Below are 14132 nucleotides of genomic sequence, written 5' to 3' on the forward strand. Positions count from 1 at the left end.
AACTTCTGTTTAAAGAAGGCCAGTTTTATTGCTTCTTTATAATAAGAACAACAGTTTTCAGCTGTGCTAACATAATTGCAAAAGGCTTTTCTAATGATCAATTAGCCTTTTTAAAATGATAAACTTGGATAAACACAATGTGCCATTGGAACACAGGCCTGATGGTTGCTGATAATGGGCCTCTGAACGCCTATGTAGGTATTCCATTTAAAAAAATCAGCCATTTCCAGCTACAATAGTCATTTACAACATTAACATGAACAACTGTATTTCTGATCAATTTGATGTCATTTTAATGGACAAAAACAAGGACATTTCTAAGTGACCACAAACCTTTAAACGGTAGTGTACATACCAGTCAACAGTTTGAACACACCTACTCATTAAAGGGTTTTTCTTGATTTGTACTATTTTCTACATTGTAGAATAATAGTGAAGACATCAAAACTATCAAATAACACATGGAATCATGGTTAAATAAGTCCTTGGAAAAGGATTCCAGGTGACTACCTCATGTAGCTGGTTGAGAGAATGCAAAGAGTGTGCAAAGCTGTCATCGAGGCAATATTAATTATTGAAAAATTGTTTGAATACATTTGCTTCGTCATTGTGGGGTATGGTGTGTAGATTAATTAGAGGGAACTTAAAAAAAAAATCAATTTTAGAATAAGGCTGTAACGTAACAAAATGTGGAAAAGGGGTCTGAATACTTTCTGAGTGCTCTGTATGTATGTTGTCTTTGTAATAGGATGGACCCCATGAGGGCAGTACAGCAGTTACGGGCTTGTGGAGTCCTGGAAACCATCCGCATCTCAGCAGCAGGCTTCCCATCCAGGTAGGGCAACACCAACGACAACACCAACACCAACAATACCAGCACCACCAACAGCACCAACAACAACACCACCAACAACAACACCAACAGCATCAACAACAGCACCATCAACAACAACAACACCAACAACACCACCACCAACAACACCACCACCAACAACAACAACACCACCACCAACAACACCACCACCAACAACAACACCACCAACAACACCACCACCAACAACACCACCAACAACAACAACAACAACACCACCAACAACACCACCACCACCAACAACAACACCACCACCAACAACAACACCACCACCAACAACAACACCACCACCAACAACAACAACACCACCAACAACAACACCACCAACAACAACAACAGCACCACCACCAACAACAACACCACCACCACCAACAACAACACCACCACCAGCACCACCACCAGCACCACCACCAACAACAACAACACCACCACCAACAACAACACCACCACCAGCACCACCAACAACAACAACAACAACAACCACCACCAGCACCACCAACAACAGCAGCAACGTCACCCTGCCCTTTGGTGCTGATTTAGCCAGCTCTAAAAGGAACTCTCACATAACATATACACAAGCATTCAACTTTCTCTATATATACACACACACACACACACACACACACACACACACACACACACACACACACACACACACACACACACACACACACACACACACAGTGTTACCACAGCATGTTCCCGTAACGACAGAATCAGGAGCATATGTTCCTCACCTCACCTGTACCTGTGGACAGGTGGACCTACCAGGAGTTCTTTAACCGGTACCGGGTTCTGATGAAACTGAAGGACATTCTCTCAGACAGGAAGCAGACCTGCAGGAACGTCCTGGAGAAATGGGTTCAGGTAGGAAGTGTCAGGGGTTAGAGGTCAGGCCTTAGGGTTCAGGAATTGACCTGACTTGGAGAGATGGGTCACAGTAGGGACAGAGTGTACAAAATATATAAATGGATGTATCTTACCATGGCTATTCCACACACAAACTGTCTACTTCAATTACTTCCATCCAGTTAGGATCCAGACTGGATACAAAGGTAGCATAGATACCAAACAAACAATGGTTCAATCAAATAAAATGTATTTATAAAGCCCTTCTTACATCGGCTGATATCTTAAAGTGCTGTGCAGAAACCCAACAGTAAGCATTGCAGGTGTAGAAGCACGGTGGCTAGGAAAAACTCCCTAGAAAGGCCAAAACCTAGGAAGAAACCTAGAGAGGAACCAGGCTATGGGGGGGGGGGGGGGGGAGAGATTATCACAGAACATGGCCAAGATGTTCAAATGTTCATAGATGGCCAACAGGAGATTAGAACAGAACATGACCAAGATGTTCAAATGTTCATAGATGACCAACAGGGTCAAATAATAATACGTGTACTAAAATGCTCAACAACCCTCTTATCTCCAAGGACCAGGACAAATACCAGTTTGGAAAGAGCAAGATCTTCTTCAGGGCGGGTCAGGTGGCCTATCTAGAAAAGCTGCGTTCTGATAAACTGAAGAAGGCGTGCGTTCGTATCCAGAAGACGATCAGATGTTGGCTGACCAGGAAGAGGTATCTCCGTATGAGACAAGCTGCCATCACCATACAGAAAAACACACGAGGTTACCAGGCGCGCTGGTGAGTGGAGAGACTACAACCTCACAGGGTTTCATTATATACCTATACTATTCATTTATATACCTTCCAGAGAGGGAAAGCCAGGGAATGTAATCGATGTACGTACAGTATCGAATCATTATTTTACTGTAATTTGTACCCACGTACAGTATCGAATCATTATTTTACTGTAATTTGTACCCACGTACAGTATCGAATCATTATTTTACTGTAATTTGTACCCACATACAGTATCGAATCATTATTTTACTGTCATTTGTACCCACGTACAGTATCGAATCATTATTTTACTGTCATTTGTCCCCACATTGCTTTTCCCACTGTGTGTAGGTGTCCACTAGTTCCCACAACCACATAGTCAAAATGGACTATATTGGAAAAATTCATTAAAAAAACTAAATGTAGGGTTTAGGCATAAGGTTAGCAGTGTGGTTAGGGTTACGTTTAAAATCACATTTTAAGAAGATCGATTGTAGAAGTAGGCATGGAGTGTGGCTGTGGTACCTAGTGACGACCCTGTATGTGTGTCATGAACATTCTAATCTGTAGACCTGAAAAGTTAGTCGTGAAAATTAGTCGTGTCTAAAGAGTGGGAACCCTGATCATTAATAGAGTCAGACATCTGGCCTTTAGGTGTATTATCTCTGACTCTCTCACTCCCCCTCACCTCTCTCTCTCTCCTCTCTTGTCTCTCCTTCTCCTCTCTTCTCTCTCTCAACCTCACTCGCCTCTTGCTCCTCTCTCTCGCCTCTCTTCTCTCTCTCAACCTCACTCGCCTCTCGCTCCCTTTTTCACCCTCTATTTTCTTTCTGTCCTCTTTCCTCTCTCTCCTTTCGCTCTCTCCCTCGCTCTCTCTCCTCTCTCCCTTTCTCTCTCTCCTCTCCCTTTCTCTCTCCTCTCCCTCTCTCTCTCCCTCCTCTCACCCTCTCTCTATCTCTCTCTCTCTCACCTTCTCTCTCTCTCACCTTCTCTCTCTCTCACCTTCTCTCTCTCTCACCTTCTCTCTCTCTCACCTTCTCTCTCTCTCTCACCTTCTCTCTCTCTCCTCTCTCTCTCTCTCTCTCTCTCTCTCTCTCTCTCTCTCTCTCTCTCTCTCTCTCTCTCTCTGTCTCTCTCGTCTCTCTCTCTGTCTCTCTCTCTGTCTCTCTGTCTCTCTCTCTCTCTCTCTCTCTCTCCCTCTCCTCTCCTCTCTCAGTCTGGTAGCGTTCCTGAGGAGGACCAGAGCAGCGGTTATCATCCAGAAGAACCAGCGTATGTTAGTGGCCAGGAGACGCTACCAGCAGCAGAGGTCTGCATCCATCACCATGCAGCGTCTGCTACGGGCCTACCAGGCCAGACAGACCTACCACAAGGTATCCAACACACCCCCGACCTGCTCCAAACTTCAAAACACACTTCTCTACACACAGTCGATCATTCAGGGGTCGTGTTTATTCAGGGGTCGTGTTTATTCAGGGGTCGTGTTTATTCAGGGGTCGTGTTTATTCAGGGGTCGTGTTTATTCAGGGGTCGTGTTTATTCAGGGGTCGTGTTTATTCAGGGGTCGTGTTTATTCAGGGGTCGTGTTTATTCAGGGGTCGTGTTTATTCAGGGGTCGTGTTTATTCAGGGGTCGTGTTTATTCAGGGGTCGTGTTCATTCAGGGGTCGTGTTCATTCAGGGGTCGTGTTTATTCAGGGCACAACATATCAAAACGAAAAGCAGGGGAAAACGTTTTTAATTGGTTCAGACAGTACCTCCCTGTTTCAGACAGTTTTCTTGTGTTTAGAACCCACTGAAACACGACTCCGGTCTACAACAGTGATTTGTATTTATGTAGACCTTTTCCAGGTGCTTTACATAGTAAGATGGAAATTCACCTCAACCACCATTCTCTGCTTCCCCCAGCTGCTGTACGAACACAAGGTTCTCACCATCCAGAGGTGGGTGAGAGGCTGGCTGGCCAGGCGGAGGTGCAGACGCTCCCTGAGGGCCGTGGTTTATCTCCAGAGCTGTGTGAGACGCATGGCTGCCAGGAGGGAACTGAGGAAGCTAAGGGTGGAGGCTCGCTCTGTAGAACACTTCAAGAAGCTCAACGTCGGCATGGAGAACAAGATCATGCAATTGCAGAGGAAAGTGGACGAACAGGTGAGAAACGGCACTTTCTGTATGGACGTAGGCACTTCCTGTATGGACGTAGTCACTTCCTATATGGACGTAGTCACTTCCCGTGTGGACGTAGTCACTTCCCGTGTGGACGTAGTCACTTCCCGTGTGGACGTAGTCACTTCCCGTGTGGACGTAGTCACTTCCCGTGTGGACGTAGTCACTTCCCGTGTGGACGTAGTCACTTCCCGTGTGGACGTAGTCACTTCCTGCATTGAAAGCTACAAATAGTAGTACTACTACAACTAAATGAACAAGTGAGACCAGGCAGTCTGGTTTCATGTTTATTTTGAGTAATGAATATTTGGGAAATCTTACTCTTTCGCGACACTGTCAATGACCACTGTCTCCTTAGAAATATCTGTTTACTTCAGTATTGACCCTAGTTGAAAACAGGACATTGTTTCATGAGGTAATGCTGGTTGTTTGTCACATGTAAACCCTCAGTGTGTGTCCCCCCCCCCCCCTCCCTCCTGCAGCACAAGGAGAACAGAGAGCTCAGTGAGAGGTTGCGTACTGTGGAGCGGTCCCGGGCAGCGGAGAGCGAGAGACTGGGTGGAGAGGTGGAGCGACTGCGCGTGGCAGAGGAGGAGAGCAGAGTTAAAGCAGATGGGGTACCCTCCCTCCTGGAACAGCTGTCATTCCTCCGTCAGGAATTGGAGACTACCAGGGAGGAGAAAGAGGCCATACAGGTGGAGGCTAGGTCATACAGAGTGGACACTGAGAAGGTAAAAGCTGTCAATGTCACTGACACATTATATTAAGAATGGAACTTCCAAGCCTGATGTCGCCAGCACCATGCTGTACTGAACCATGGAAACAAGTGTCCACTAATGTGGTTCCCTCTTCCGGCCACTAGGTGGTGTCAGAGTTGAATGAGAACAACCGCTCGTTGATAACGGAGAAAGACGATATGAATCAGCTGATCGAGGAACAGAGACAACAGATCGCAGGTACAGTACAGGGGTCATGTTCATGATGGCACACAGTAAAAAAAATATATATATATATAAATATATAAAAAAATGTTTTCAATGGAAAACATAAACAAATGTTTATTTCTTAATTTTTTTATTGGACAAGTCCATTTTACTTCTGAATTTTTTCCGTCTGTTGTCTTCCATTTGTTGCCTAATGAACACTTCCCTGTTCCCTTTGTCCAGAGAGCAAGGCCCAAGCTAAAGTCGGTATGCAGCTGGAGAGTGATATCCGTGAGGAGCGTGACCACTACCAGAGTCTGCTGAGTGAATACACACGTCTAAAAGAGAGACACGCTGACCTGAAAGAAGAGATGACTATCAGTGTGGTAAGATGAGTTATGAAGCATTATAGACCTTGGAGAATAGATGTTTATTCACACGCAGGGGGTTGGAATTCTGTTATCCATCTCATACTGACACTCAAAGCTATTTATCTTACGTTTCCCAACATACAGTGGGGCAAAAAAGTATTTAGTCAGCCACCAATTGTGCAAGTTCTCCCACTTAAAAAGATGAGAGAGGCCTGTAAATGTCATCATAGGTACACTTCAACTATGACAGACAAAATGAGAAGAAAAAAAATCCATAAAATCACATTGTAGGATTTTTTTTATGTTTAATGTGATTTTCTGGATTTTTTTTCTCATTTTGTCTTGGGATTTTGAATAATAATAATAAGATACCGATCTTGGTTTGGTTTGACAGTGAAGTAACACCTATCTGCTGCTTGCTAGCCTGGATTTCAGTGGCCTAAACCACTGCATACATTAGGTCTATATGAAAATAACGTATTGGTTTGGGTCAGTTTCGGCTACCTATCTAACCTCCATGCCATGCTGTCTAAACCAGATCACCAATAAACCAGGCCTCCGGAGAACAGACTCCAACTACAGCAGCAATGAGTCTGAGGGAACTCCCAGCTCTGAATCTGCAGAAGGAAGACACAGTTCGGTGAAAACTCACAGCTCAACACGCAGCTCCTCAGGGTTCACCGAGTCCGAGACCAGATCTCTACGAGGAGACGTAAGGAACTCTAATATAAACATATGGAAAAAGTAACAACAAAAACTCATCATCGTTGAGGTTTACGAGGTGGCTTACCACCACCCATAGCTTCCACAACGTCCGAGTGATGAACCAGGCTTGGGAGTATGCTGAGCACAAGGCTTTCACCACCATAGTCCAAAAACAACAACAGGATTCTTTCCTCTCCCATTAGAATTAGCTCAGTCTTATTTTTTTAAAGATGAACTAAAACAAATGTTTTCTGGTGTTGTTGTTCAGGACGCGCCACACCAGGACGCGGTTGACATGTCAGTCCTGTTGAAGCTGCAGAGGAGAGTCACTGAACTGGAGCAGGACAAACAGACACTGCAGAGACACCTGGATAAGCGGGAGGAGGCACAACAAGACCAGGTCAAAAATGCAGAGAAGCAAAGAACTGCAGGGAGAGCTGAGCTGGACCTGGAGGCTCTGAAAGTGATGACATTTCATAAATTATTACTGCACAGTTACATTTGACAATTTCTTAGTTAATATCTGGTAATGTCTGTAGAGCCGTTCTGAACTCTGTCGCCTCTCTCCTCAGCGCCAGGAGCTGGAGTCGGAGAACAAGAGGCTGAAGACAAACCTGGCGGAGCTGCGTCAGTCTCTAGCTACAGTTGCCAACACAAACCCCGGGGCTAAGACCAACCCCGGGGCTAAGACCAACCCCGGGACTAAGACCTCCACCAGCAGCCCCGGGCCGGGCTCCGCTCCCTACAACGTGCTCCTGGAGCAGCTCAACTCCTCCAACGAGGAGCTGGAGGTCAGGAAGGAGGAGGTGCTGCTCCTCCGTTCACACATGGTCCGCCAGGAGGTGCTCAAACACAACAAGGTAGGAGGAAGTAGTCCCAAACGGTACCCTAATTCCCTATGTAGTGCACTGGTCCCAGGTCTAAAGTAGTGCCCTATATAGGGAATAGGGTTCTATAGTGCTCTGGTCTAAAGTAGTGCACTATATAGGGAATAGGGTTCTATGGGGCTCTGGTCTATAGTAGTGCACTATATAGGGAATAGTGTTCTATAAGGCTCTGGTCTAAAGTAGTGCACTATATAGGGAATAGGGTTCTATAAGGCTCTGGTCTAAAGTAGTGCACTATATAGGGAATAGGGTTCTATAAGGCTCTGGTCTAAAGTAGTGCACTATATAGGGAATAGGGTTCTATAACGCTCTGGTCTAAAGTAGTGCACTATATAGGGAATAGGGTTCTATAGGGCTCTGGTCTAAAGTAGTGACCTATATATAGGGTTCTATGGGGCTCTGGTCTAAAGTAGTGCACTATATATAGGGTTCTATAGGGCCCTGGTCTAAAGTAGTACACTATATAGGGAATAGGGTTCTATAGGGCTCTGGTCTAAAGTAGTGCACTATATATAGCGTTCTATAGGGCTCTGGTCTAAAGTAGTGCACTATATATAGGGTTCTATAGGGCCCTGGTCTAAAGTAGTGCACTATATAGGGAATAGGGTTCTATAGGGCCCTGGTCTAAAGTAGTGCACTATATATAGGGAATAGGGTTCAATAGGGCTCTGGTCTAAAGTAGTGCACTATATATAGGGAATAGGGTTCTATAGGGTTCTGGTCTAAAGTAGTGCACTATATATAGGGAATAGGGTTCTATAGTGCTCTGATCTAAAGTAGTACACTATATAGGGCTCTGGTCTAAAGTAGTGCACTATATAGGGAATAGGGTTCTATAGGGCGACTGCCGAGCAGAATCCCTCATCTTGATGTCGTTATTCGGGAGGTGAATTGTAGATCAGTGATTCTGTCCGACTGAAAAATGAACTAAACATTCTGATTTACAAATGCGTAATACTCGTGTTTGTTTTTCTCTACACTACTTGACTCCCCTTTCCTCTTGGTAGGAAGCGTATGGAGAGATGCATAAGATGATTCATCTTGGTGAAACCAAAGAGGCTGATGGGTAAACACTTCCAACTCACCACACCCATTCTGGATCCTTTTACATTGATTGACCGCTGGCATTTAGCTTGTTTTAAGTTAGTTGACTTGATATTGGTTTACTTGTTTCCCCTGTTTGCGTCAGATCCACTCCTGATTACCACAAGTTGAACGAGGATGGAGAGCTGTGGCTGGCTTATGACGGGTTGAAGGAGACCAACAGGTGAGCTGAGGGATAGCAAGAGGAATGTGTTCAAGGCAATACAAAGGAACAATATGAGGAAAAAATTCTGATGATGAATATGTCTCTCTCTCTCTGTTTCTCTGTTTATATGTTTCTTTGTCTCTCTTTCTGTCTCTCTGTCTATGTCTATGTCTCTGTCTCTGTCTCTATGTCTGTCTCTCTCTCTCTATATTATATTTCTCTCTCCCTATTATGCTTCTCTCCCTCCTCCCAGCCTGTTGGTGTCTCAGCTGCAGGTGCAGGACAGGAGGCATGAGGAGGAGGTGGAGGAGCTGAGAGAGGAGGTGCTCAGAGTGAGAGAGGAGAACAGGCAGCAGCAACAGTTCCTCTCCCAGAGCCTCCTCCTACCCCAGGAGGCCCGCATCGAGGCCAGCCTGCACCACGAGATCACACGTCTTACTAGCGACAACCTGGTAGGTACCAGCCAGGGCTGCGTTCAGCAGGGTACGACGTTGTGGAACGTTTAGGTTCCGTAGGACTCTCTGACGTGTATAATAAGGGTCTATTCAGTACTCTACTTCTATCTTACAGGACCTGATGGAGCAGCAAGAGAAACAGGACAAGATGATCCGCAAACTTAAAAAACAGCTCAAAGTCTACGTGAAGAGGGTAGAGGAATACGAAGGTATACACACAATTTATAATGCATTAATATGAACTACAAATAATAGAGATCCTAAAATCTCATTTTAAGTGTCTATTAGTTGATTATCACGTATAATAGATACTGATTTTATTTCTACAATATGAAAGTCATTATGGTTTTTCAAACCGTATCGGACATAACCAGTACTCTCTATCTCTCTATCTCTCTATCTCTCTCTCTATCTATCTCTCTATCTATCTCTCTCTCTATCTATCTCTCTATCTCTCTATCTCTCTATCTCTCTCTCTCTCTCTCTCTATCTCTCTATCTCTCTATCTCTCTATCTCTCTATCTCTCTATCTATCTATTTATCTATTTATTTATTTATTTATTTATTAATTAGCTGGCGGTCAGATGGAGAGGGTGGCTCCAGGTCCAGAGCCTCGCTCTCCTGTTGGTATCACCCGGAAGGAGAGGGACTTCCAAGGCATGCTGGAGTACCGGAGGGGGGATGAGAGCAAACTACTGAAGAGTCTGGTTGTGGGTAGGTTATGCATGTTTACCTGCAGCAAATACTTATTTTACATAGTTCCCTATTGAGCTGTGTTTCCAATAGTGGAAAAAGTAAATGTGTGTAACAAGTAAAAGGCATAAATTGATTGATATACCTATCTTTGTCAGAGCTGAAGCCTTGAGGTGTGGTTGCTAACTCTGCTGTGCTAACTGTACTGTGCTAACTGTACTGTGCTAACTGTGCTGTCTAACTGTGCTGTGCTAACTGTACTGTGCTGTGTTAGCTGTGCTGTGCTAACTGTGCTGTGCTGTGTTAGCTGTGCTGTGCTAACTGTGCTGTGCTGTGCTAACTGTGCTGTGCTAGCTGTGTTGTGCTAACTGTGCTGTGCTAACTGTACTGTGTTGTGCTAACTGTGCTGTGCTAACTGTGCTGTGTTAAGGCGGCAGGTAGCCTAGCGGTTAAGAGCATTGATCCACCTCTGTGAAAAATATGTCAATGTGCCCTTGAGCAAGGCACTTAACCATAATTGCTCCTGTAAGTCTCTCTGGATCAGAGCATCTGGTAAATGACTCAAATGTTGTTGTTTTTTAAAATGGTGTTAACCCTTAGAGCTGAAACCTCGCGGTGTGGCGGTTAACTTCCTCCCTGGTCTGCCGGCCTACATCCTGTTCATGTGTCTGAGACATGCTGACTACTCTAATGATGACCAGAGAGTCAGCGTCCTGCTCAACTCTACCATCAACAGCATCAAGGGAGTCATCAAGGTAAAGCGTTAGCATCAAGGGAGTCCTCGAGGTACAGCGTTAGCATCAAGGGAGTCATCGAGGTACAGCGTTAGCATCAAGCGAGTCCTCGAGGTACAGCGTTAGCATCAAGCGAGTCCTCGAGGTACAGCGTTAGCAACAAGCGAGTCCTCGAGGTACAGCGTTAGCATCAAGCGAGTCCTCGAGGTACAGCGTTAGCATCAAGCGAGTCCTCGAGGTACAGCGTTAGCATCAAGCGAGTCCTCGAGGTACAGCGTTAGCATTAAGCGAGTCCTCCGAGGTACAGCGTTAGCATCAAGCGAGTCCTCCGAGGTACAGCGTTAGCATTAAGCGAGTCCTCCGAGGTACAGCGTTAGCATCAAGCGAGTCCTCCGAGGTACAGCGTTAGCATCAAGGGAGTCATCAGGGTAAAGCGCTAGCATCAAGGGAGGCATCAAGGTAAAGCGTTAGCATCAAGGGAGTCCCCGAGGTACAGCGTTAGCATCAAGGGAGTCCCCGAGGTACAGGGTTAGCATTTTGATAGGCCTATGCTATTGTATCCTTATGGATTTCAGTGTGTTGAATTGTGAGGGCGGCAGGTAGCCTAGCGGTTAGAGCGTTCGACCAGTAACCGAAAGGTCCCTGGTTCGAATACCCGAGCCGTCAAGGTGAAAATCTGTCCATGTGCCCTTGAGCAAAGCACTTAACCCTAATTTGCTACAGGGGCACTGTACTGCTATGACTGTAAACCCTGTAAAACAACACATTACACTGCACCTGTCCAGTCTATGTGACAAGAAAACTTTAAATGTGAGCCTGAACATGACATCACATACTGAGGATGCCAAGTCAAGTTCAGTTGACCCATTGTAAAGTCCCGCCCTATGAGTTACTGTTGCAATCTGTTTGTTGTTGTTGTTGTTGTTGTTGTTGTTCCCCACCAGAGGCGAGGAGATGACTTTGAGACTGTGTCTTTCTGGCTGGCCAACACCTGCCGGTTCCTACACTGCCTGAAGCAGTACAGTGGAGAGGAGGTAGGCTGGAGAGGAATCATCTCATGACAGTTATCGCTCAACTGATTTGGAACTGTTTAATCCACAGTTACCAAGCACACACCGTTTGCTTAGCAACACAGTTACCAAGCACACACCGTTTGCTTAGCAACACAGTTACCAAGCACACACTGTTTGCTTAGCAACACAGTTACCAAGCACACACCGTTTGCTTAGCAACACAGTTACCAAGCACACACCGTTTGTTTAGCAACACAGTTACCAAGCACACACCGTTTGCTTAGCAACACAGTTACCAAGCACACACCGTTTGCTTAGCAACACATTTACCAAGCACACACCGTTTGCTTAGCAACACAGTTACCAAGCACACACCGTTTGCTTAGCAACACAGTTACCAAGCGCACCGTTTGCTTAGCAACACAGTTACCAAGCACACACCGTTTGCTTAGCAACACAGTTACCAAGCACACACCGTTTGCTTAGCAACACAGTTACCAAGCACACACCGTTTGCTTAGCAACACAGTTACCAAGCGCACCGTTTGCTTAGCAACACAGTTACCAAGCACACACCGTTTGCTTAGCAAGTACAGCTTACTCCTGAGTTGGCTCCAACCCCACACCCTCTACCTCCTGATGCGTCCTAACTACTCCGTAGCACAAAATGGAGACACCTTCAAGTTGTGGAATGAGTTTCACAGATGCCCATCTTCTATACACACACACACACACACACACACAGAGACAGAGTAGTGCTAGGTTCTGAGATTAGGATGGGACACATAAACCCCTTGTGTTGACTGTTTTTTACAACCTTATCTGTAGCTGCAGTTTGACTTGCTGTTTCTAACCATCTCCTTTCCTGTAGGCCTTTGTAAAGAACAACACCCCGCGGCAGAATGAGCACTGCTTGTGTAACTTTGACCTGTCAGAGTACCGTCAGGTCTTCAGCGATCTGGCCATTCAGAACTACCAGCAGCTGGTCAGATGCATGGAGGAGGCCCTGCAGCCCATGATAGGTGAGGAGACATTTAGCAGACGCTCTTATGCAGAGCCACTTACATTAAGTCTATTCAACTAAAGTAAAGCAAATTATTAAACACATAATATGATCAGAGTATGATGATCATGATAATATGCAAGTAAAACCTTCAAATGAGCAATGCTAGTGAGAGTGAGCAATGCTAGTGAGGGTGAGCAATGCTAGTGGGAATGAGCAATGCTAGTGGGAATGAGCAATGCTAGTGAGAATGAGCAATGCTAGTGAGGGTGAGCAATGCTAGTGAGAGTGAGCAATGCTAGTGAGAATGATTAATGCTAGTGAGAATGATTAATGCTAGTGAGAATGATCAATGCTAGTGAGAATGAGCAATGCTAGTGAGAGTGAGCAATGCTAGTGAGAGTGAGCAATGCTAGTGAGAGTGAGCAATGCTAGTGAGAGTGAGCAATGCTAGTGAGAGTGAGCAATGCTAGTGAGAGTGAGCAATGCTAGTGAGAGTGAGCAATGCTAGTGAGAGTGAGCAATGCTAGTGAGAGTGAGCAATGCTAGTGAGAGTGAGCAATGCCAGTGAGAATGAGCAATGCTAGTGAGAATGAGCAATGCTAGTGAGAATGAGCAATGCTAGTGAGGGTAAAGGATAAACAAGTACAGTAGTGACATTTCTGAAATCACCATGCAGGGAAGAGTAGCACTACTCACACAATCCAAATGATAAACGACAACAAAACAACTTAACCAACAAGTGACATTTTATTGTCCAACAATATCCCAGTTCCCGGTATGCTGGAGCATGAGAACTTCCAGGGAGTTCTGGGGTCTAAACCCACGGGCCTACGGAAGAGGACGTCCAGTTGCCCGGGAGAGGCTGTTTACACGGTGGACAGCATCCTACAGCAACTCAGTCTCTTCCACGCTACCCTGATTCAGCATGACGTCGACCCCGAGCTCATCAAGCAGGTGTGTGTGTGTGTTGAGGGGTAAACTCTTGAGACAAATCTAGATGTGGTGTTCCATAGGCATGGATTGTTGAACCTATGTTATCTCCCAGGGGGGAGGCCGGAGTTCTAGTTGATATGCTATATGTTATCTCCCAGGGGGGGAGGCAGCCATTCTAGTTGATATGTTATCTCCCAGGGGGTGAGGCAGCAGTTCTAGTTGATATGCTATATGTTATCTCCCAGGGGGGGAGGCAGCAGTTCTAGTTGATATGCTGTATGCTATATGTTATCTCCCAGGGGGTGATGCAGCAGTTCTAGTTGATATGTTATCTCCCAGGGGGGGGCGCAGTTGTAGTTGATATGCTGTATGCTATATGTTATCTCCCAGGGTGGGGGAGGCCACAGTTCTAGTTGATATGCTATCTCCCAGGGGGGGGGGGGGGCAGCAGTTCTAGTTTATATGTTATCTCCCAGGGGGGGAGGCAGCAGTTCTAGTTGATATGCTATC

At 45.6% G+C, this 14132-nt stretch overlaps 1 protein-coding gene across 2 annotated transcripts in view; it reads left to right on the forward strand.

Moving 5' to 3' along the window:
- The window catches only part of LOC109880180 (unconventional myosin-Va), a 40497-nt gene that overhangs the window by 18453 nt on the left and 7912 nt on the right, over positions 1 to 14132 (forward strand). The window contains exons 17-37 of one of the 2 annotated variants that reach the window (XM_031801524.1): positions 749 to 835; positions 1630 to 1738; positions 2302 to 2513; positions 3709 to 3865; positions 4400 to 4639; positions 5137 to 5385; positions 5517 to 5610; positions 5821 to 5963; positions 6487 to 6660; positions 6922 to 7116; positions 7226 to 7513; positions 8548 to 8606; positions 8730 to 8807; positions 9043 to 9241; positions 9360 to 9453; positions 9818 to 9958; positions 10538 to 10692; positions 11616 to 11705; positions 12555 to 12705; positions 13459 to 13643; positions 13922 to 13958. In XM_031801524.1, the coding sequence (XP_031657384.1) occupies positions 749 to 835; positions 1630 to 1738; positions 2302 to 2513; positions 3709 to 3865; positions 4400 to 4639; positions 5137 to 5385; positions 5517 to 5610; positions 5821 to 5963; positions 6487 to 6660; positions 6922 to 7116; positions 7226 to 7513; positions 8548 to 8606; positions 8730 to 8807; positions 9043 to 9241; positions 9360 to 9453; positions 9818 to 9958; positions 10538 to 10692; positions 11616 to 11705; positions 12555 to 12705; positions 13459 to 13643; positions 13922 to 13942 (3121 nt within the window). In that variant the 3' untranslated portion in view covers positions 13943 to 13958. Of the gene's footprint in view, positions 1 to 748; positions 836 to 1629; positions 1739 to 2301; positions 2514 to 3708; positions 3866 to 4399; positions 4640 to 5136; positions 5386 to 5516; positions 5611 to 5820; positions 5964 to 6486; positions 6661 to 6921; positions 7117 to 7225; positions 7514 to 8547; positions 8607 to 8729; positions 8808 to 9042; positions 9242 to 9359; positions 9454 to 9817; positions 9959 to 10537; positions 10693 to 11615; positions 11706 to 12554; positions 12706 to 13458; positions 13644 to 13921; positions 13959 to 14132 lie in introns of those variants that run through there. The other variant, XM_031801523.1, reaches the window with a different exon arrangement.

Source organism: Oncorhynchus kisutch, linkage group LG22 (genome assembly GCF_002021735.2).
Source record: "Oncorhynchus kisutch isolate 150728-3 linkage group LG22, Okis_V2, whole genome shotgun sequence".
NCBI lineage: Eukaryota > Metazoa > Chordata > Actinopteri > Salmoniformes > Salmonidae > Oncorhynchus > Oncorhynchus kisutch.